Source organism: Ahaetulla prasina, chromosome 9, assembly GCF_028640845.1.
Source record: "Ahaetulla prasina isolate Xishuangbanna chromosome 9, ASM2864084v1, whole genome shotgun sequence".
Lineage (NCBI taxonomy): Eukaryota > Metazoa > Chordata > Lepidosauria > Squamata > Colubridae > Ahaetulla > Ahaetulla prasina.
Window position 1 is genome coordinate 22,967,683 of NC_080547.1, and position 24,384 is coordinate 22,992,066.

A 24,384-nucleotide genomic window follows, 5' to 3' on the forward strand; every position below is an offset into this window, starting at 1 on the left:
GCAAAGAGAGTTATGGCTGGATCAGATGAGACTCTGGGAAGAAAGAGATGAGACATCAGAATAGGGAGGTGGTAAAAAGAATGCTGGTTTGCAGGAATAGAAAGATACAGACTGTGAGGGCAGGTAATGCAGAGACATTCTACCTCTTTCCTTTTTATCTTTATTCTCATTCCTTCAATTTAATTCAGGTACAATTCCTAACTCATTTGCTACACTCTATATAGCACTGTTTATGCATGATTGGTGACCTGTACTCAGGGTCCCTACTAGGTATGACCTCCCTGTTCCAACAACATGAATGCCCAGGTCTACTTCCCTATTGCATAAGGAAAGACCCCCCTCTCCTAGAAGAATGAAATATTTTGAAAAATATTAAAGAGGCAGAATATTATATTTTCCTAAAGCAGAAGCATGCTTTAAAGACAGAAAGCAACTCCCTGCCCCCAGTAGATATTTGATGCCCATTAAGAAAGACTGAGGCAGCCTATCTACAAGACAAAAGACCTCCAACTCCAGGTTGATGGGATTAAGACATGACCCTCCAGGACATAATAGGATTAACCCATCTAGCAGCAGAGAAGGCGTCAACCAAACCTGCGACTCAGACAACCTACAAAGTTAGCTATGACCCCTACAACAGCCAACAGAATACATGTTCTTGCACAGGAACAGGAAGTTCAAGTTTAAAGCCCAAGAGGGGGTATAAATACCCCTCTCTCTCAACTCCAGGTGGTCAGCTGCATCAGGACCATGTGCTTGATGGTTCTGCTTCATCATTAAACCATCTTTCCAATCAGCCTCCATGTTCCCAGGGTCTTTCTCCCAGCTTGGAACTGAAGCAGATGGATATTTCTTCCAACATGCGCAATCTACAAAATGGCTCAACTCAAATTCATTTCTTGCTTTGAACACAATTAAGAATTCGAACTGCATGCTCCTCACTTTTGGACTGCTCATTTGCTGCTTTCAGAATGTCTCCTCTGGAGATAGGTAGAGAAGACCTTTCTTTTCCCTCCATGCCTACGTGCAATCTGCTTGTAAACGCACCCTTCCCCTTCCAAGATATGATCACATTAACAGCAGACTTGATGTTGGAGGGGCCACCAGAATATGTAATTCACTATATGGAAGCCATTTTCTGGAATGAATCAACCAAAACACACAAGAATAAAACTTCCTTTTCTGCAGTATTCTTTTGTGACCCAGGCCCAAGTAGGTAATAATAAACGTAGTCCATAGAAAAACAAACTTTATTTGAACAGCTGGGAATTACTTCATTCCCAGCTTCCTTCAACTCAAAGTAAAACAAATGCCTCCCAACACAAATTCCTCCTTCCTGATTCCTCCTTCTTAATTGGACTAAGGTCACAGACCTTAGTCCAATTAGGCAAACTGCCAAAGGCCCTTCCTGGCAAACGTCCAAAAGCCACAAAAACAAGACGTATACGAAGAAGATGAAACAGAAGACGCAGCTATGACGTTGTTTTCCCGCAAAACTGAAACACCGGTTCTGGTCTGTTTTAAGCCTTATGGGAAGGGCCAATCATCTCTTGGCCCTACTCCCGAGTTGTCCTCTCTGCTTGAGCTGCACTTGTCTTCTGGCAGCTCTTCTCATGCGTGCATTAGGAACAGGCTCCTCCTGTTCCTCTGCCTCACTGCTATCAGGCTCTGGAAGCTCTGGAGTCCGCACCTCACTTCCCGATGGCCCTGGCCTCACCTCAGCCTCATCGCTGTCTGACTCCGTTGCCACCTCCGTAAGCTGCTGATGGACCACAACATACTCCCAGCTAGTCCTTACTTGTGAGGGAACCATTTTGGGATGGGAGCATTATTCAAATATTGGGGGAACGGGAGATTCTCAGTATAAAACTAAATCCGAGTAGAAGCTTTCATGCAGTTTCGCTTTCCTATGAATATGCATGGGACTATAAGGGGCGTGCATAAAAGCACTAAAGTGCCTACCGTTCCTGTCCTATTGTTCCCTTCATTATATCAAATTAACATAGCTGTTGCATACTTTTACTTATATATATATATATATATATTTGTTTTCTGAGGTTTTCGCGGGTGTTTGTATGTAGGTTTTTGGTTATTCAGGTTTTCTCCCGCGTAAAATTGGAAGTGTCTTGCCGACGTTTCGACGAAGTCTCATTCGTCATCTTCAGGCTTCAGCTTCGTGCTTCTCACACATCGCTCCCAGAAGCACGAAGCTGAAGCCTGAAGATGACGAATGAGACTTCGTCGAAACGTCGCCAAGACACTTCCAATTTTACGCGGGAGAAAACCCAAATAACCAAAGACCTACATATATATATTTCTTTCATGATGTGTTGTTTTTATTTATGACGATGTTTGTGTATACTGTTGTGACAAAAATAAATAAATAAAAATAATAATATAGGAAATAATATAATATAGAAGCTTTCATGCAGTAGAAGCTTTCCTATGAATAATATATTCTTCCTAAAACCTACAAATATTGTTTTTCTTTGTATGCCAGCAAAGAACAACAGATGCAGAACAATGTATTGGTAGCCCTCGATTTACAACAGTTCACTTAAAAATGTGATTTAGGACCATTTTTCAGACTTATGACCAACACAGCATCCTCATGGTGACTGTGATTTACATTTGGACGCTTGACCACTGACTCACGTTTATGACCGTAGCAGCGTTCTCGGGTCATGTGATCCCCTTTTGCAAGTCAACGGGGAAGGCCCAGATTCGCTTAATAACCATGCTATTAATTTAAGAAACGCCATGATTCACTTAACAAACGTGGCCAAGAAAAGTCGTAAAATGGGGCAAATTTCTGACTCAGCAACATAAATTTTGGCCTCAGTTGTGGTGGTAAGTTGAAGACTACCTGTACACGGGAACTGGGATAGACAGAAATAAAAGAAAATAAAACACACGAAATTCCCTCACGCGCGCCTGAGGTGGAAAGGAGAATACGCGCTCAGGCCGGCGGCTTCTGAACTGCGCATGTCTGTGCTGGCGGGAGGGCGCATGCGCATCGCCGGGGTCGAAGCCCGGGATGCTCCCTGGCGCGGGCGCTGCCTCCTGGCGAGGCTTGAGGAGGAAGGGGTGGGGGGGGGTGGGAAAGAATGGTGTGAGGTGAGCCGCGCGTGCGCAGTGGCGTCCCCCGCCCGGTGCGGCCCGAGGAGTGAAAGGCTGACGGGCGCGGCGGCCTGTCAGTCGCGGACCCCGGGAGGCCTGGGCTGGCAAGTATCGACGGCCGTCTGGAGGAGGGAAGCGGCCTCCCGCTTTTCTCTTCTGGGATCCGTCTCGGGCTTTCCCGGATTGCGGATTTCCCCGCTTCGCTTTCCCCCCTTTTTTTTGGCCACTTCGCGTCGTCCCCGGCGGGCTTGACTACAAAGCCCATCCGTCACTGCTTGCCCGCCTTTCCTGCCGTTCCCCGTCCGGCTGGGCAGGAGGGGATGCCGTGGTCCCTCCGGCCGAGTGTAATATTCCTTTTCTGCCGTTGCCGGGTCTGAGGCGGGTTCTTGCCCGGGCCGCATCTTTCTCGATCCCTGGCCAGCAAGGTGTAGTGCATGGGGATGATGGGAATTGTAGTCCTTTCGAGAGACCTGGACGGGGAGCGCCCCACCCACCCCGCCTTAAACAGTTTTCATCGATGCTTGTGTGCAAGACTGTATTTTGAGGGAATAATAATAACAATAACAATATCTCCTTTTTATTTTGTACAATTCAAGGCAGTGTTATTTAATGCTCCTGCTTCCTGTTTTCCCCACAACAACAACAACAACCCTGTGAGGTAGGTTGGGCTAAAAGAAAGCAGCTGGCCTCACAGGCTTTCATGGCTGATTAATAATAATAATAATAACATTATTATTACCCAAAGTCTTTCTATTTCCTTGGTGCTCTCTCAAGCTCTCAGCTTGGTTACTGACTTGCAGACATTTCATAACCCAACTAGGTAACAACATCATTGTCTGAGACTCTCTGCTACAGGTAGTCCTCGACTTACAACAGTTTGTTTAGTGATGGCTCGAAGTTACAATGGCACTGAAAAAAATGTGTTACGACCATTTCTCTGGCAACCATTGTAGACCCTCGTGGCCATGTGATCAAAATTCAGAGGCATGGCAGCTGATTCGTATTTATGACGGTTGCTGTGTTCATGGGGTCCTGTGATCTCCCTTTGCGACCTTCTAACAAGCAAAGTCAATGGGAAAGCCAGATCCACTTAACAACCGTGTCCCTAACTTAACAACTGCAGTGATTCGCTTAAGAACTGTGGCAGGAAAGGTTGTAGAATGGTGCAAAACTCACTTAACAAATGTCTCATTTAGCAACAAGAACGTTGGGCTCAATTGTGGTCGTAAGTCAAGGACTACCTGTATTGGAGTTTCCATTTCTTCTCCCCGTGTCATTTTCCTCCTTTCTTCATATTACACCCAAATCCTTAAATTTGTAACCTGATTTGCAATATAGCACTGCTGCACCCCAATACTTTTTGGAGTTGAAGCTTAAATCAAATAAATAATAATAATTAATTTTTCCTTTATTTCTGTTTCATCCATTACTTTGAAGCTTTCCCCACCCTGTGGGAAAATGTTTGTTTATAATGTTTTAAGGCACTCCATTTGGGGAAGTTTCCTTCTCATTGAGCAAGCAAATAGACACTTAGCAAGTAGTTCAGATGTTGGAGAGATGGTCTGTTGCAGCACATCAAAGAACAATCTTCTGATTTAATCTCCTTATCAAAAGGAGTCTAGTGCAGTGATTAGAAGCCTACTAGAAATTATCAGTCATTAAGTTATTTTTTCAGGCTTTGCTGTACCTACAAGGTTGTCCAGTAAATTTAGTTAAATTAGATTTTTAAACTTGTTATAGTATTTTAATTTGTTTTGGATTTTTGTTGTTTTATTTGCTGTACACCACTCTGAGTCTTCGGAGAAGGGCGATATAAAAATATGAATAAATAAATAAATAAATAAATAAATATATGATTTTTCTCAGAACCACATATTTCTATTCTGGGAATTAGGGCAATAACACAGACATTTATAACAGGGCTTCAATAGAGTTAAAATAAACATGTTCTCGAAAGTGACATAGTACCTCTAAACTGAAGCATGATTTCAGTTGCATTTCAAACATTTTTTTAAACACAGTACTCGGGAGCAATTCTGTCTTGGCAAGAGGATGAATGAATACTGTACAGCATGCAGTAGTAGTTCTGTTCCCAAATGACATGATTTAGTGAGAGGTTCCTACATACTGTAATGCTTAAGGTTGTATCTCAAAGTACTAGAGTTGAACAATTCTTTGAGACTGAAAGTTTTCCTTATAAATAATTTTAGAACTTTGAAAGTTTGTACTTCATCCTTCTCATCTAAGTCTTATTACTGCAACTGCATATAAAATAGTTCTGGTTTGAAATACGAACCATTTGAGAGTTATTTTGGAAGGAGTTTAGATTCAGATTCAGTACATGTATTGATTTATATTTTCTGTAATGTATATATGATGCTTGTGGAGATCTGAATTGATTTATGACAAAATAAGTTACTTCATATTGTTAAATTGTATGCCAGGCGGCCTTGGTATTTATAGGAGAAGTCACAGCCTGATGTTCCAGAGCCCTGTATTACTTTCCTTTGACATCCATATCCTCTGTTACAGAGAATATTATGAGTAATCATACTACTTTTAATTGAATTTACGAATTAAATCAAATTAATTTTTGTCCTGGCATCAACCTCTTCACTAAACCTTCCATCTTGCTTCAGGTTATGATTATTTTAGTCTCTAGAAGCAGTTTTATTACCACTTCTTCAAATTGTTCCCTGATGCTATTCTATAAATTAACCCGGAATCATGATAATTATGTTTAATCCAGGCAAAACTAAATCTTGATGTTAAGCTTGTTTTGAGCTCTCAAACATGTGAACAATTGATTAGCGCAACCTGTTGTTTTCCTTTTTCTTCCTTAAATCAGTCGTTTCTCCTCAGATTAAACATCTAAGCATCAATTTTTCATTAAGTTGAGTGATTTAAACAAATCATCATTTGAAAACACCTCAAATCATGATTATGACTGTTTTTAGCCAGTCATAAATTATAATTTGATAGTTCAGTAACTAGAATGAGACTAAACATTAATGATGGTTTGGTGTAATATCTCAGGGAAACTGGTTTTGCAATTTTATATACTATTCTGTGATGTTAATTCTCTGTAAAGTCCTTCTTACATACTAGCTAACTCATATTAGTCTGTAAAGTGATTAGTACATTGATAGTCCTATATTTAAAAAATCAGAATATGCCACATAAAGATCTTAAATTGTATTTTAACTTCACAGACAAAAATGAGAAATTAACAAGTTAATTGTTTGTTAATAAAAGATCTCTATTCTTATTTCATTGGCTTCCAGCCTGATTTCTTTGGAGAATTCTTCTCATAGTATATCACCATTGGCTTTGCCATCACTTGCACTTTAAATTAATTTTTTTCTTTGGTTTACTTTGGTCAGTATTTTGGTGACTCTGAAGCATTGTTCTAATTGTAAGAACTTTGAAAAATACAAGAAAAGACAGATGTTTGAAAGATAAAATTCTAGTTGTGGATACTTTGTATTTTGTGATTTTTTAAAATTAAAAATGTTTGAATGCTAGGTAAAATATACGTGCATATTTATTAATTTATAGAAACAAAATGAATAATATAAAATATGTCAGAAAAGGACAGAAAGTAAAATAGAGAACCAGAATAGTTTGGGCTGGCATCTCATTGGGGCTGAGAATGGGCTTGGCATGTTTGTAGGTGAGTGTTGGTCTCACTTAGGTTTAATGGAAACCATCCCTGCTGAACTGTTGTGACATCTTAAAATTTTTTTGCCATGATTTTATATCTCATCCACACACTAAACATGAGACTTGAATATTTAGAGCAGGGGTCTCCAACCTTGGTCCCTTTAAGACGTGTGGACTTCAATTCCCAGAGTTCCTCAGCCAGCTTTGCTGGCTGAGGGACTCTGAGAGTTGAAGTCCACACGTCTTAAAGGGACCAAGGTTAGAGACCCCTGATTTAGAGCATTGTATTATTTGTTGTTGCTACTTCTTGGAATATCTTAAGCACTGATGTTTATTGTGGTCTGGAAGAAGCATGTTTAAAATGATTTAATATGATCTTGGAAAGTAAACATTTTCATGATCCATATGAATTTAAAAATGATTAAGGACAAATGTACTCAATTTATAATCATAACATCAATTTCATTGCTTCATTTATAGCTATCTTTTTTGTTCTTTTGTCAGATTACCAATTTTTCATGTTTTCACAATGAGACAGGCCTGGGGTCAATTCTTCCCTACACCTTGTAGTTGATAGTTGTAGATGTCGAGACAATGCTGGTATAGATATGGCAGATAGCGTCAAGATCTTCCTTAATGATCTTATCAGGGTAAGTACTTCCTTTTCTTGTTGTTATTCACAACAGTGCATTTAAAATAAGATTGGATTTTAAGAGTGTTTCAGCCACTAACATTTATGTTAGGTGCCGTAAATCTGTCTTTGGTGATATGAAGAAAGAAAGTTTTAGGAACCTGTAGGACTTAATTCACAAACTATGTGTAATTATGAAGTAAAATCCATCTCAGTACCAATTCTAACTCTGGTAGTTTCTCAGCATTTGGGTTAAACTCAAGTGTAATATCCTTGTGTCTAACTCTTTGATTCATAGTAAATGGAGAGTTTCTGAACTGTGATGGCATTAAATTAGTGATCAGATAATGAATATCAGAATAACAGACAGAATAACAGAATTGGAAGGTACCTCAGAGGTCTTCTAGTCCAACCCCTTGCTCAAGCAGGACATCCTATACCATTTCTGACAAGTGGTTGTCCAATCTTGCTTTTAAAGGATTAGATTTAGCTAGAAAATCACTGGATAGTTGCTTAGGTATCTCATTTAGAGAAAAAATCAGGAGAAATAAGATGTCAGTGAAGATTCTCAGTCAACCAGGTAAAACTGTTTGATGAGTCATGACAACTGGTCAGCAGAAACAAGAAAATCTAGATCAAGTATCCAACTTACCTCAGACATTTGAAGTATCTAACTGGATTGCATTTTGACATTCAGTAGAATATCTTTTAGAAGAAAATATGCAGGCAACAGATGTTTAAATTTGAATTTGCAGCAGGGGTACACAATCTGTTTTAAGTCAGGGAGTACATTTTGTTTTTGAGTCAAATGCCAGGGTTCATTTATACTTCATTTAGTTTCTGGTTTTCACTTAATTAAATTAATGAAATATGATTACTATTACAAGCTTTTATTAGTGAACTAGTTAGGAACAGGCTTTCTGAAGCTTCAGATTTTTCTGCTCTGATATACAGATAGTCCTTACTTACCAAACACAATTGGGACCAGTGGCTCTGTCATTAAGTAGTGTGATCATTAAGTGAAACATTACATGGCTGTGCCAACTTACAACATATGTTCTGACTGCTGGCAATACGTATATCACTGTAGGTTGTTAATTTTAATGTAACATGACCACGATTGGTAACTTCCTGATGGCTTCCCCATTTGACTGTCGGAAGCCAGCTGAAAAAGTCGCAAATAGTGATCATATGCCTGCAGGGGATTGTGACAAACACAACTTCAAGGAACAGCTCCAAATCTTTTAGTGCTGTCATAACATCAGTCACTGAATGAGTGGTTGGTAAGCGTGCACTATCTGTGGTCCCAATACTGAAGCATCTAACTATTTATCATTTGTATTTAATACTTTTGAAATAAATTTTCAAAATCTGGATTTTTCATACATGTTGGAGATTTGGAACTATGGGGAATTTGAGTTTTGCTTGTCAGAAGCCAGCTGGCAAGATTGCAGATGGTAAATCCATGATTCTGGGACTCTGCAGCTATTGTAAATAGCTGCTGGTTACCAAATTTTGATCATATGACTGTGGAGTTGCTACAACAATCGTAAGTGGAAGGACTGGTCATAAGTAACTTTTTAGTGCTGTTGGAATTTCGAATGGTCACTAAATGAATGGCTGTTGGTTGAGAAGTACCTGCATACAGACTGTTGAATTGTATACTGTATGTTGAATTCAGATGTTTATGTCTCTAGGGAATTAAAGATTCCATATGGGGGATCTGCACAATCTCCAAGCTGGATGCTCGGATCCAACAGAAAAGGGAAGAGCAGCGGAAAAGAAGAGCAACTAGTGTGCTCGCCCAGCGAAGAGCACAAAGTGAAGAGAGAAAGCAAGAGAAGTAAGTTCCAAGTTCCAGTAATCGTCTATCAGTGTTTTATCATCAATAGCAATAGCACTTAGACTTATATACCACTTCACAGCCCTTCTAAGCGGTTTTACAGAGTCAGCATATTGCCCCCAACAATCTGGGTCCTCATTTTACCAACCTCTGAAGGATGGGAGGCTGAGTCAACTTTGTGAATGGTGAGAATCGAACTGCTAGCAGTTGGCAGTGAGCAGAATTAGACTGCAATACTGCATTTTAACCACTGCACCACCACCAAGATGGCACTGAATCCCTAGAAATCACTTTTGCTAGCATAGTCTGTGTGCAAACGCGATCCTGCAAATTTTGGTAGGGATTTTTATTTTCTATTGGCCAAATTAAATGAGGAATTTGTAATATTCTCTTATGTGGCTCTCTCAGCCAGTGTCATTTGAGGGCTTGACTTATGTTCTATATAACTGTTTATTTTCATCATGGAAGCCACTGGATTCTTTGTAGGAAGAGACTTGGAATGAAGATTTTATTTTATTTTATTTTATTTTTTATTACTTTTTTTACAACAAACAAACAAAAAAAATACATTATTACACCCTTGTGCTATACATAAAAGGAAGATTTGGGTCTTCGGATATATCCTCATGATTGCCAAAATCCACGTTCTCAAGGTACAGGTACTGAAGCGTCCAATGTTCCAAGCGCAAAGTCCACAAATGGTTTCCAAGTCTTCCAGAAAATATCTTCTTTATACACACCACTTCTAATTTTAATATCACATGTCATTTTATCATTTAAAGCTAATTTCCACATTTCAGAATTCCACTCTTCTATTCTAAAAATCACATCTAGTTTCCAATATCTAGCTATTATAATTCTACCTATTATAATCATAATTCTAATCAATTCTTTTTCATATTTTGTTAATTCTATTTCCTTAATTACCAACAATAATATAGTTTCCACTCTCAATGTTATTACTTTCCCCATCATTTCAAATATCATTTTCTCCAATTGTTGCCAAAACTTTTAACCTTATCACAATTATACCACATATGTTCATAAGTCCCCAATTCCATCTCACATCTCCAACATTTTTACTAATTTTTTATCCATTTGTGACAATCTTACTGGAGTCAAATACCATTTCCAAACAACTTTATAATTGTGCTCTTTAATCCTTATAGATAAAGTTCTCATAATTCTACTCTTCCAATTCACATTCCAATCTGACTCTGGTATTTCAATATTAAGATCTTTTTCCCAATTTGTCCTCATCACTCTTTGTAATTTTTCATCAGAATTTATAATCTTATAAACCCTACTAACGAGTCCCTTTAGCCCAATTTCATCTTTCATAATCCGAGATACTAAATATTCAAATTCAGTTTCACATCTATTTATCGAATAATTTTCCTTTAGTTTTTTGTCCATTTTCTATCTGTATTTTTCAAACCAACTTAACCCTAATTTTTCAATAATTTCTTTATTCCTCCTTTCATTTCCCATAACTTTTATCCAATCTCTAATAATTTCTATATTTTCCTCTTTAATCACTTCATTACGTTTTATATTATTTTAATTGGCCAAATTCAGTTGTCTCCCCAAAAGATTATATCCGAATTAAAATTTTAACAAATTTGTTCCACATTTTACTTAATCCCTTTAACCAATAACTTCTACTTACACATTTTAAATTTGCTTTATCTAAAAACCACCTTGATCCAAATTTCTCTATATCCCTTAACTCTAAATCTCTCCAATAATTATCTTCACCTTTAAGTATTTTTACCACTATCCGGATACCATACGCACAGTAATAATTAAATAATTTGGGGATTCCTAATCCACCTTCCTTTTGATTTTGATACCACATTTTCTTCACTAATCTGGGTCTTTTGCCACCATTGCAAAATTTATCCAATTTTTTCTGATATCCTTCAATATCTTTCTCTGTCAAATTTAGTGGTAGCATCTCGAATAAAAAGTTGAACTTGGGCAACAACATCATCTTACACATTGCAATTCTACCAAACCAAGACAACTTTAAAATTTTATATTTATCTATCTTCTTCTCAATTTCGTTAATCACCACATCATAATTAAGTTTTTTCAATTCTTTAACCTTAAGTGAAAGCACTATACCCAAATATTTCAATGTGTTTTAATCCTTATCCCAAATTGCTCTTGCATATTCTCAGACTCATTACCATTACTATCCATCAATAATTCTGACTTTGACCAATTTACTTTCAATCCTGTCATTTCCTCAAATTCTATCAAATGCTTATATATCTTTTCAAATCTTTCTCTACATTTTCAAAATAATTAAAGTATCATCCATACAAATTTATCTTATACCCTTATATCCTTCTAATTCTTCATCTTTTCTATCATTTTGTCAATATTTCCATAGCCAATAAAAATAATGTTGGGGACAGGGACATCCTTGTCTCGTACCAGCTTCTAATTTTATCTCTTCAGTTAATATTCCATTCACCTTCACTCTTGCACTGCTCTTTTGGTACAATTTTGAAATAACATGTATAAACTTATTACCAAAGCCTAAAGCCTCCACAATTACTTTAATTGTTTCCCATTGTACAGAATCAAAAGCTTTAAAAATATCCAATGATACTATACCAATTTTATCACCATTATATTCAGCTACATCTATAATATTTAATACTCTTCTAACAATATCACTCATGTATCTACCCTTCACAAAACCTACTTGATTATAACTTATATATCTATCTATAAATCTATTTAATCTATTACTTATAATAGCAGTAAATATCTTTGCATCCTGATTAATTAAAGAAATGGGCCGATAGGACTCAATCCTTTCTAAATCTTTATCTGGTTTAGGAATTAGGGATATCACCGTTCTATTCCATGACGAAGGTACTTCCCCACCATGTAATATTCCATTGAATAATTTTTGCAATCTTGGTATTATTAATTCTTTAAATTCTTTATAAAACTCAACAGATAATCCATCCTCACCTGGAGCTTTCCCTAATTTTAATTTTTGTATTATTCCATTAATCTCATCTTGTGTTATATCTTCTTCCATCAATTCCTTATATGTTTGATCAATTTTCACCACATACTTTTCTAAATAGCTTTGCAATTTTCCCCGATTAATTGGTTTCTTTGAATATAGATTCTGAAAAAAATTTCTAACCACTTCACATTTCTCTAATTTTTTATAACATCTTATACCTCTATCATCTATCAAAACTCCAATTTCCCTCTTCTCTCTTTTATCTTTCGCCATCTTTGCCAATAATTTAGAATTTCTATTACTAAATTCAAAAATTCCTATTTAAAATCTCAAATTTCTTTTTACTAACTCTGTATCTTCTTCTATCATTTTATTTCTTAACATATTAAGCTCCTGAAGAATTTTTTTCTTTAGTAAGCAAAATTGATTTTCCAATTCTTTAATCTGATTTTTATCTCTTTCCATTTTAATTTTTATAATTTTTATATTTCCTACTTGATAATTTAATACTCTCCTCTAAACACCGCTTTCATCGCATCCCAAACAATTTCAAATTTAACCTCCCGTTATCATTTAATCTCCAACTTTCCTCCAGTTTTTAAGTATCCATTTTTATCCTTTTCATTTTATACAATTTCTCGTCATATCTCCAATAGCTTCTTTTTCTCAAAATTAAAATCTAAGTCCACCATAACTTCTGCATGATCAGAATCTTTAAATTCCCACATCTACCTTATCCACATTATTCAACAAATCTTTAGAAAGAAAAATATAATCAATTCTAGAATATGTATTATATATCTTAGAAAAAAAAGTGTATACTCTCTCAATTCCTTTAACCTCTCTCCACACATCAACCACGCCATTTCGAAGCATCCACATATTTAAAATCCCCATTTTATTTGCTCCTCCACAGCGGGTGGGATTAGTACTATCTATTTTATCTCTGATTAAATTAAAATCCCCAGCCACAATTACTTTCCCTACACTTTCATTCTCCAAAATTTTTGTTATTTTTTCAAGAAATTCTCTTTGTTTTTCATTCGGTAAATATAAATTAACAAGTGTCACTTTTTCCTCATTAAGATTTCCAACAATTATTACATATCTTCCATCTTCATCCAAAATTACCTTATGTTTTTCAAAGTACACCCTATCTGATATCAGTGTTGCAACTCCTCTAGCTTTTGAAGATCCAAATGCTTTTTCATATATTTGCATACCTTTTATATACATTCTATTTGAATCTTCAGATTTCTGATGGGTTTCTTGTAAAAATAAAATGTCTGGCAAATCCCTTTTAATAATGTCATGGAATGTGAAAGGTACAGGGAACCAGATTAAAAGAAGAAGATTGGAGCTTAAGATTAAAAGGAATGAAGATTTTAAGATACTAATTTTAGTCTCCAGCCCTTAAGCTTCTGTAGTTGTAATTCATGTTTTTAAAAAATTGACTTTATGAAAAAGAAATAAAAAAGGCTGCAAAGGCTGCCGGGAAGAAGGGAAGCCAAGAAGGCTGAGAATCCTTCTTTCCAAGAGGCTGACTCCTCGTAACTGGGAAGGAGAAAAGGAGAATTGAGGAGAATGAAGAGGACCACCAAACGCTCGACTATGTCTACTACACCATCAACCTGGAAGCCAAAACATTGTGCAGAGGGGCCATGCGCGCCCTCGCACCCTGTTTTGGGCCTGGAAAGCCACTTTCACCAACCTGGAAGCCAAAATGGGGTGGCAGGGGTGCTACATGAAGCCCCAAAATGCAATGTGAATGTCCCTGCACATGTGTGTACGCGTCCCCCACGTGCACCCTGCACATGCGTGGCAGAGACCTGAAGACCAGCTGGCTGGTGCACATGCATGCGTGGTGGAACTCGGCTGGGGTGACGGCTGGCATGCCTGCAGAGAGGGCTCTGCATGCCACAGGTTTGCTATCACAGCCCTACCTGAGTCAAACTATTCTCCAAAGTACCTGAGGGCAGAACAAGAAGCAATGGATGGAAACTAATCAAGGAGAGAAGCAACTTAGAACTAAGGAGAAATTTCCTGACAGTTAGAACAATCAATAAGTGGAACAACTTGCCTCCAGAAGTTGTGAATGCTCCAACACTGGAAATTTTTAAGAAAACGTTGTGGATAGCCATTTGTCTGAAATGGTGTAGAGTTTCCTGCCTGGGCAGGGGGTTGGACTAGAAGACCTCCAAGGTCCCTTCCAACTCTGTTATTATGTTATAGTTGTCTCAACTACAAATTTTCGCAGTTTTAGTCACAGATTGACTTCTGTGGACCTTACTTCATACTTAAGTGGTCAGTCGAGGGGGCGTGCATAAGTGCACTAACGTGCCTATTGTCCCTGTCATTGTATTTTTATTCTCTTATTCTTATTTTTGTTTTTGTTTGACAAATTCCAATAAAATAAATAGATAATTCTTAGGTGCTAAACAACATACAGTTCTACATATATATCTGTATGATGTTGAATAGCTGAAATGATGATTATCTAGATAGGGTTACCTAACAACAGAGAAAAACAAGAAAACTGGAAACTTTTAAAATAGGGTTGTTGTTTTTACCAAATGTGGCTCCCAACAGTTTGAAATTTAATGAGAATAATGGAAATGTACCGGTATACTTTTACATGTTTATGGTTGCAAATAGAATGAAACTACCAAGCTTAAAGAATCTGCTTCCGTATCAAGCATTCCCATCTGTTTCTGTGTTTAAACAGATGTGCTTTTTTAAAAAATACATGTAGTTTTGATTTTTGCACTTTCTTGTATTTTTCTTTAGTGAACCCAGGATAGTAAGCCGAATACTTCAGTGTTGTGCATGGAATGGAGGTGTATTTTGGGTAAGAATATTTGCGCCTATTTTTTAACAGTAGCAACATAAGTGAATCAATTGCTTTGTTCTTTTTGCAAATATGCTTACTTGCTTGAACTTTGTAATTGGATAATGCTGCAACCTGAAAAGCAAACTGAATAGTGATTGAAATCATTACTATTTCCCAAATAAGGGATAGTTAACATTTCATTAGCCTTGGTCATGCAGTGTTATCCCAATCAAATTTTAATATAACTATAAATTTAAAATAGCCACACAATCCCAGGAAATACATGTTTGAGTTAAGAAATGTTGACAGCCCCTCATCAATTTTTGTCATCTCAATAGCAAGAGCACTTAGACTTATATACCACCTTTCAGTGCTTTACAACCCTCTCTAAGTAGTTTACAGAGTCAGCATATTGCTTCCAACAATGTGGGTCCTCATTTTACTGACCTCAGAAGGATGGAAGGTTGAGTCAATCCTGAGCCTGGTGAGACTTGATCTGCCAAATTGCAGTCAGCTGGCAGTCATCAGAAATATTCTGCAGTACTGCATTTAAACCACTCCGCCACCGCAGCTCTCAAATTTTTTACTGGGATCATGGAGCTATAGCACTGGACAAACCCCAGAAAAGATGCAGTTTGTTTAAGGGGGTGCTTATGGACATGGGATATAGTTTTATACCTTTTCTAAAGCACTTTTTTGGGTTTGGATGCAAAGAACTTTTATGTCCTTAATTTCAGTTTAGGGAAAGTTTGTAGCTTTTTGTTTATAGCATTTTAGTGTTTCTTTTTGCTGTTTTTTTCCCTGTTACAATTTCCCCATTGAACTACAAATGAATGTGCTGGAGTTCTCATATTTATAAAGACAAATTATGCATATATTTACTTGTGTACGTACTTGGGGAAAACCATGAATTATGTGCTAAGATATCAGGATTGAAGCTCAGTTGTAGAAAACAATTGCATCTTCTGAAACTTGGAAAACATTCTTTCCCCATTTTAGCATGTATAATTAAAAATAGTGGTTAAAACTGAATTACTATGGTTTTTTTTTTAGCTTAGCCTCCTCTTGTTCTACCGGGTGTTCATCCCTCTGCTTCAGTCAGCAACAGCACATGTAATTGGTAAGTATATTACTGTTTAAGACATTTGCCAAGTAAATACTTCTTTGTGCCTAATCTAGGCAATTATGTTATGGACAAGCATACAATTGGTTGTATTGAATCTATCCTACTCTTCTCTTCCCTTGCCCTCACATTTTCAAACTTGGAACATAGTACTATATTTGTAAACATGAAATAACGCTCTTGAATGAAAGGAAGCTGTAATTATGGTCCTGTCTACATTTACCAATCTGTTGTCTACTTGTGATCAGTAGATGAGATTTATAGAGGGAAGATATATTTTATTTTTCTGGTATGGCAGTTCATGTCAAGTCCCTAAATTGTAATGAATCATTTTTCTTACCACCGTTGAAAACGCTCTCTCTGTTTTGAAAGGTGACCCGTCATTACATGGCGATGTCTGGTCTTGGCTGGAATTTATTCTCACCTCCATCTTCAGTGCCCTTTGGGTCCTCCCCCTCTTTGTGCTTAGCAAAGTGGTCAATGCCATTTGGTTTCAGGTAAGCAGTTTTTTTGAGGAAATTGATAACTTGGCCTAGCTCTTCTTGCTTATCTACACAAACCATTCCTTGATATTCAGGTAGTCCTTGTCTTACAAGTCTTACAACCATTTGTAGTGACCATTCGAAGCTACAATATCATGAAAAAAATGACTAACAATTGTTCTTCTCATTTAGGACTGTCACAGCATTCCCACAGTCATGTTTGGGTGCTTGGCAACCGGCATATATTTATGATGGTTGCCGTGTCCTGGGGTTAAGTGCCTGCCATTTGCAACCTTCCCAGCTGGCTTCCAACAAGTAAAGTCAAAGGGGGAAAGCCAGATTCGCTTAATTACTGCATAGTTCAGTTAATAATTGCAGTGATTCACTTAACAACCATGGCCGAAAAGCTCTTAAAATTGGGCGTGACTCATTCAACAACCAATATGCTTACCAATGGAAATTCTGGTCTTAAATTGTGGTCATAAGTCAAGGACTGACCTGTATTGTACTGTGTTTTTTGAGGGATATTCAAGACAACGATCTTCTTCCATTTTGTTCAGAAGTAAGTCTGATTATTCTGTTTCAGGACATTGCTGATCTGGCATTTGAAGTGTCAGGAAGGAAGCCGCAGCCTTTCCCCAGTGTCAGTAAAATCATTGCCGACATGTTGTTTAACCTCTTACTGCAAGCTCTTTTTCTCATCCAGGTAAGAACGGGCATAAAACACCCAATCCGGATTATCCAGATTCTTAAGGGTAATAGACATTGGTATTTGAAGGACATCCAAATGCAAAACCATACATTTGGCAGACCTTACAAGAAATAAATCACAAGGTAGAGAAAAGCAGAGAGGACTGGGAAAGAAAAAAGAATGAATTAAGCCATATTTTTATAAATAGGTTGCTAGCCAGTTTGACGTATATGATAGTTCTCTCCCAGTCACAACCTTTGGGATTATAGATTAACACTACTACTACTTCAAAGCTGTTTATAACGGAGAATTCTTGGACTCATGTCCTCCTGCCATTCAAGAAAGAACTACAGGCCAGGTTTGGTGCTTAAATGTGCATAGCTGGACTTCTAGCCAAGAATGATGGTCATGGACTGTGTTGCCCTTGGACCTGAGATACAATGCTCTAATATTGGGAGTGGAGCAGAGGGTATCAAGGGAGAAGAGAATCGAGTTAAACCTTGATTTATGACCATAATTGGACCAGAATTTCAGTCGTAAATCGAGGCCCCATGTGACCAGACTCAATAATATGATTGTTTTTTACAGAGGTGGTTAAGCAAATGCAGTCATTAATCAAACTGCACGCTTGTAGGTACAAAGCCACTTTATCTAATGGATCGTTCTTTTTTTTTTTATTTATTTACATTTATATCCTGCCCTTCTCCGAAGACTCAGGGCGGCTTACAGTGTATAAGGCAATAGTCTAATTCTATTTGTATATTTACAAAGTCAACTCATTGCCCCCCCAAACAATGTGGGTCCTCATTTTACCTACCTTATAAAGGATGGAAGGCTGAGTCAACCTTGGGCCGGGCTTGCCAGAAAACTGCAAAAAAATGTCACAAAGAGCAGTCATAGGATGCTGCCACTGGTCATATGTGTGAGCCAGTTGCCAAAGGCCAGAAATATAATCAAGCGTCATGTGACAGTCATAACTTGGGGGGTAGGTCGTGAGTAATTTGAGTCCATTATAAGTGCAAATGGTTGTTAAGCGATCAGTTGTAAGTCGAGGACTACCTGTACTGTCTCTTCATTCGTTTAGTTTCATGGGCTTTTCACAAGGACTAAAGAATTGGGCTTTTTAACAAAGTACAGAATTGAGTTTCCTATGGAAGGGAACGGTCTTTAAAATTGATTTCTTGCTTTTCCCAGGGGATGATTGTGAGCCTGTTTCCTATTGATATCATTGGGCAGTTAATTAGTCTGCTTCATATGTCGCTGCTTTACTCACTGTATTGCTTTGAGTACCGTTGGTTTAATAAAGGTGAGTCCAGCTGGCTTTCCAATGTGTAACTAAAAAAAATCCTCTCGTTTTGTTCTTAAGCATTGGGGTTATTTTATACAAATGCATACAAATCCCATCAAACCCTCTTCCAGTAGAATCTTTGGAGATTCTCCAGTGGCAGAAGCAGAACTGAAAAATTAGAGTACATTTTATTCTCTGCCTGCTGGTGGTGGTGGCTGAAGGTCTCCGTTATCAGCAGTGATCAGTAAAACACATGGGTTGGAGGTGTACTCACATAATACTGTTGTGGTCCGTCAGCAGCCTACGGAGCTGGCAATGGAATCGGACAGCGATGAGGCTGAGGTGAGGCCAGGGCCATCGGGAAGTGAGGTGCGGACTCCAGAGCCTCCAGAGACTGACAGTAGTGAGGCAGAGGAACAGGAGGAGCCTGTTCCTAATGCATGAGAAGAGCTGCCAGAAGGCAAGAGCAGCTCAAGCAGAGAGGACAACTCGGGAGTAGGGCCGAGAGATGATTGGCCCCTCCCATAAAGCTTAAAACAGACCAGCACCAGCGTTTCAGCTTTGCCAGAAAACAATGTTGTAGCTGCCTCTTCTGCTTCGTCCTCTGCTTCGTGTACATCTTTGTTTTTGTGGCTTCTGGACGTTTGCCAGGAAGGGCCTTTGGCAGTTTGCCTAATTGGACTGAGGTTTGTGAGATAAAAGGGATTTGTGTTGGGAGGCATTTGTTTTACTTTGAGTTGAACGACGCTGGGAATAAAGTAATTCCCAGCTGTTCAAATAAAGTTTGTTTTTTCACGGACTTAGTTTATTACTACCTATTTGGGCCTGGTTCATAACAAATACTTCCTAGAATATGAAGTAGGGAATATTGGGATTGTAATTCCTGAGATATGAAATATGAAATTATGAAATATAATACTGATATATCCAGTATTATATCACAGCATTAATTCTTTGAACCATGTGTTTTGGGCTTTTTCTCTTGCCAGGAATTGAAATGCATCAACGGCTATCCAACATTGAAAGGAACTGGCCTTATTACTTTGGATTTGGGTTGCCACTGGCCTTTCTCACTGCAATGCAGTCTTCTTACATTATCAGGTGACCTACTGAGAAACTGGAGACATGCCATCCTTTTTCTTTCCTGTGAGAGGGATAGGAGGAAAAGTAGGTAGGGAATTACTGGAAAGAGATCTGGTGTAAATGATAAGCAGTGATAGAAGCAAAGCCTTTGAAAAGCTGGTCTTAGGATATTGTTGTGAGCCCTGAAGATTTAATTGAGATGTATGGCTTTTTTCTTCTGGACATCCATGATGTGTTTTTCTATTTTATTGTGTCGTCCTTTTAAAAGTGTAAGACAGTGGTGGGATTCAGATTTTTTAGTACCAGTTCTGTGAGCGTGGCTTGGTGGGTGTGACATGGCTTGGGTGTGGCTTGGTGATTGTGGCAGGGGAAGGATACTTTAAAATCTCCATTCCCTTCCCACTGCAGGGGAAGGTTACTGCAAAATCCCCATTTCCTCCAGATCAGCTGGGACTCTGGAGGCAGAGAATAGATGGGAACCGGGCCAGTCAGAGATGGTATTTACCGGTTCTCCAAACTACTCAAAATTTCCGCTACTGGTTCTCCAGAACTGGTCAGAACCTGCTAAATACCACCTCTGGTATAAGCCATCAGAGTCATCCATAGTCGGACAACCTCTAAATCATGAGTGAAAGAATGAATATTTCATGATAAAGTGCAGGAAAACACTTTCTTATAAGTACAGTACTATTTCCTGTTTCCAGTTATGCCAGAATATTAATCTGGGCAGAAATTGGATGCTGGCTTTTCCTGCTGCTGATTGGTTGAGCCATTCCATGTGTCAGCTATAGGGGACAAGAGGGAGCCTGCTATATAAAAACTTAGGTGGTATATAAATTTAATAAATTATTATCATATAGGACAGGGGTATCAAACTTGTGGCCTGCGGGTTAGATGTGTCACGCACGGACCATGCCCACCCCCGGTTTAGTGAAGGGGGAAAAATTCGTGATAAATCACGTGATGATGACCTGACGATGCGAATTTCACACCCCTGATATAGGAGAAGCTATGTTATATTAAGTGGCAAACTGCATGACAAAAGATGTGGATACAGCATTTGGATGCTGGATATTTGGATTGTTCTTTGTTATTTTATATTTATTTATTCAATTTATACAATAAATTTATATGTCACCCATCTCATCAATAAGGCAACTTTGGGCAGCTTATAAAACAGTAAAAGATAAATATAAAAACAACATTAAGAAGAAGTACAGAAAAACTAAGACCAAGGTTGCTTTCAAAACCTCATAATGTATGAGCAATTTTTTCAATGATTGAAGGAGCAGGCAAGTTAATAAATGCAGTCTGAAGTCTCCTAAATTTAAGGCACGACATTTGGAAAAAGCAGGTTCGTTTACTAAACTGTCCTCTTCATTTTCCTATACACATGTGTGAGTGTGCATGTATGTGGATGGTTGGATTCTCAGATCTTGTTAAAACATGGTTTATCAAAACAATGACACTTGTTTCAAGTATAGCCCTAAGCTGATTACCATAATTTAAAAACCATAGTGAGATTCATTAATTTCTTGGTAGCATACATGCTTATAATGACATGCTCCACTTGACTGAGTTTAAGGATGTAAAAAAAAAACCTGCACTAAAATAGAAAGGAAAGGTTTATGCTCATCTCTTCTCCACATTAAGACTTTTCATCCACATCATATTCTGTAGTTTATCCATTCTCCTTTTTAAAAAAAAGTCTGCAGAGAGACTTGTATCACATCTTCTATTTTCTCTCTCCGCCTCCCTTTCCCACAGCGGCTGCTTGTTCTCCATTCTTTTCCCTCTATTTATTATCAGCGCCAATGAATCCAAGACACCAGGAAGACCATAGTAAGTACCCATTTCCTTTCTCAGCAGATGTTTTTGTGAGTAAGGAAAGAATTACTGTCTACCTTAAAATTGCCGATTTCTTTTTTCTTAATGGTCTCACTAGATATTTTTTCTTGGTGTTGAAAATGAGGTCATCTAGGTCAGGGGTCTCCAATCTTGGCAACTTTAAGCCTGGCGGACTTCAACTCCCAGAATTCTCCAGCTGGCTTAAAGTCCGCCAGGCTTAAAGTTGCCAAGGTTGGAGACCCCTGATCTAGATTAGTGTTCTCAACTTGCGGGGGGGGGGTTGCGATGCTATCACAAGGGCGTCCATGAAGGTTTGAAGAAATGTTATGATTTAAAACTTAAGTCTTGGGGGTCCATGGCCATAATCCATGGGTACAAAAGGTATTTTAAAATGGTAGTGGTGAAGAAAAGGTTGAGAATTATAGAAATGTTGATAGAGATTTAATATAGTAAATTCTTGAGTTTACAAAGTGATGGAGAACATAAATAGTTATGTATGCAGCATTTGCATGAATATGTGTTATTTGATAAATATCAAGTATTTATGTCAGTGATCTAGATACTGTTGGAAACAGCTGACTTTGTTATTTCAAGATGTTCAAACTTGAATGTTGTCTTCCACATCCAAAGTTTGCTGTATTAGGTCTATAAAATTAGGGTTTTTCTGTTTATGATTATTTTACTTATAATTATTAGTTATATATTTTATTATTTATGATTAATGGGGAGTTGTAATAGGCTTACTGTTTACAATCTTGATTGGGAAGAATGCCAGTGTCTTTTTTTGACATGGTGCTTGGCAAGCACTTACTAACTGATAAGGGGCATATTCAATATTCATGTCAAAAATGGCAGAACATTGATAGCCCAGCAGTTGTGAAAAAAGGAGATATTGAGGGCTGCAAAACTGCAAGATTTTACGTGAAACCCAAGGCCCCAGGTTGCCCATTTCCTTGTTAGAGTAACTGAGTGCCTTTCAGCTAGAGTGAGAAATAAAAGAATATTTTGCTCTCAGGAAAAGATGCAGATAATCCTAAACTTATGACATTTTGCTTAATGATAGTTCAGATTAACGATGGACTCCAAAAAGGGCCAGAAGGCAGATGTGTTGCTTAGTGACTATTTCACTCAACAACTAAGAATTCAATTTTGGTTGTAAATCAAGGATTGCCTGTATATGTAAAGGCTTCTGCCCCAGTGAAGTAAATTATACTCTGTACCATTTTTTGCCCTGACAGCTATGGATAGTTACTGTAAGCAGAAAAGATTCTACTACTTATAAACATGTACTGCTTATAAACTTTTAAAAGTCTAAGTCTTTTAGACCTAGAAGTCTAAAAGTTTTATTATTTATTTATTTAATTTGTTTGCTGCCCATCTTGCCACAAATCTGCATAATTGACAAAGATTTCAGCAGTAGAGAAAAACCGTAAAAACTGTTCTCTGACATCAATAATTGGTGTTAGGCGGATCTGGTACGTTGAAAGGATCTAATGTAGAATGCAGGGAGTTTTCGACTTAGGACCACAATTGAGCCCCAAGTTTCCATTGCTATGCAAGATAGTTTTGTAAATTTTGCTCCATTTTATGACCGCAGTTGATAAATTAGTGACACGGTTGTAAAGCAATATTGATTTTGCTTGTCAGAAGGTCACAAAAGGTGATCACATGACACCGGGACACTACAACTGTCAGAAATACAATTGCCAAGTGTCTGGATTTTGATCACATGACCACAGTGGTGTGAAAAACTGCCAAAGGTCATTTTTTCCCCTGTGCTGTTATAGCTTCGAACGGTCACTAAACGACTGGTCATAAATCGAGGACTACCCGTATGTCCACGAATCAAAGGGATCTTAATAGAGTTTAAGAAACTAATAGAGGTTGTCTTCTATTCCAGCCACTTCCAGCTCCGCCTCTTTTCCTTGGTCGTCTTCCTTAGCAACAAGCTATTTCATAAGACGGTTTATTTTCAGTCCAGCCAGAGCAGCTCTTCGTCCGCTGATCGACTGCCCTCGCCACGCTCCTCACCTGCTCGACTGGCACACTGAACCCCAGAGCAGGGAAGGAAGATGAGAACCGTTGTCTCTGTGATTCTGAGGAGGGCAGGAAACAATCTGCCGGGGTGGGGGGTGGGGGTTTGTGCATTTTCCCTTGTGATCTCTCTTTTAAGCCCCAGTTGGATGTTTGCATCTCAGTGAGTGGTAGAATGAAATATCTGTGGGTGGGCGGGCGGGCGCTGGGCGAGTGGGTGGGAGGAGCCTGGATTTTTAACACTTTTGTGAGTTTATTTCGGAAGCCAGGTTCTTTGCTTGTTTTTATAGTGTGTAATGAGCCTGTTTCTGTGCACTTTTTTGTATATTTCCTTACCTCCCCACATTTCCCAGGATGAATGGTTTTTGTAACGCATATTGTCGTAGCTTTCTGATGCTGATGGGGTCTTTACCACAAGTGTTGGATTTTTCTCAGTGGTCACAGTTCTTTTTATCAGGGGTCTCCAACCTTGGTCCCTTTAAGACTTGTGGACTTCAACTCCCAGAGTCCCTCAGCCAGCAAAGCAGAGCTGGCTGAGGAACTCTGAGAGTTGAAGTCCACAAGTCTTAAAGGGACCAAGGTTGGAGACCCCTGCTTTATATGGTTACCTCAGGTCAGGATTTTGTAGTCCCCGTTGTGTGCTGAAATGAAAAGTGGATCATGTAATATTTGGCCAAGGTTAAGATTTGTCGGGGATGGGGTGCAGGTGGGCTCTGCCTCTTCCTGGCATTTGGTGGCTTCTCTTTATTTGGGTTT

General features: G+C 38.2%; 1 protein-coding gene across 1 annotated transcript; it reads left to right on the plus strand.

Annotated features, from left to right (window-relative positions):
- Nucleotides 1-3,110: 3,110 nt before the first annotated feature.
- Nucleotides 3,111-23,724, plus strand: EI24 (EI24 autophagy associated transmembrane protein). The gene is made up of 12 exons (XM_058194728.1): nt 3,111-3,228; nt 3,721-3,778; nt 7,288-7,433; nt 9,112-9,257; nt 15,037-15,097; nt 16,133-16,199; nt 16,575-16,699; nt 17,271-17,390; nt 18,570-18,681; nt 19,653-19,764; nt 21,514-21,588; nt 23,495-23,724. The coding sequence occupies exons 3-12, from the start codon at nt 7,392-7,394 to the stop codon at nt 23,643-23,645; spliced, it is 1,011 nt and encodes a 336-aa protein (XP_058050711.1). The 5' UTR covers nt 3,111-3,228; nt 3,721-3,778; nt 7,288-7,391; the 3' UTR covers nt 23,646-23,724.
- The last annotated feature ends 660 nt before the right edge of the window (nt 23,725-24,384 follow it).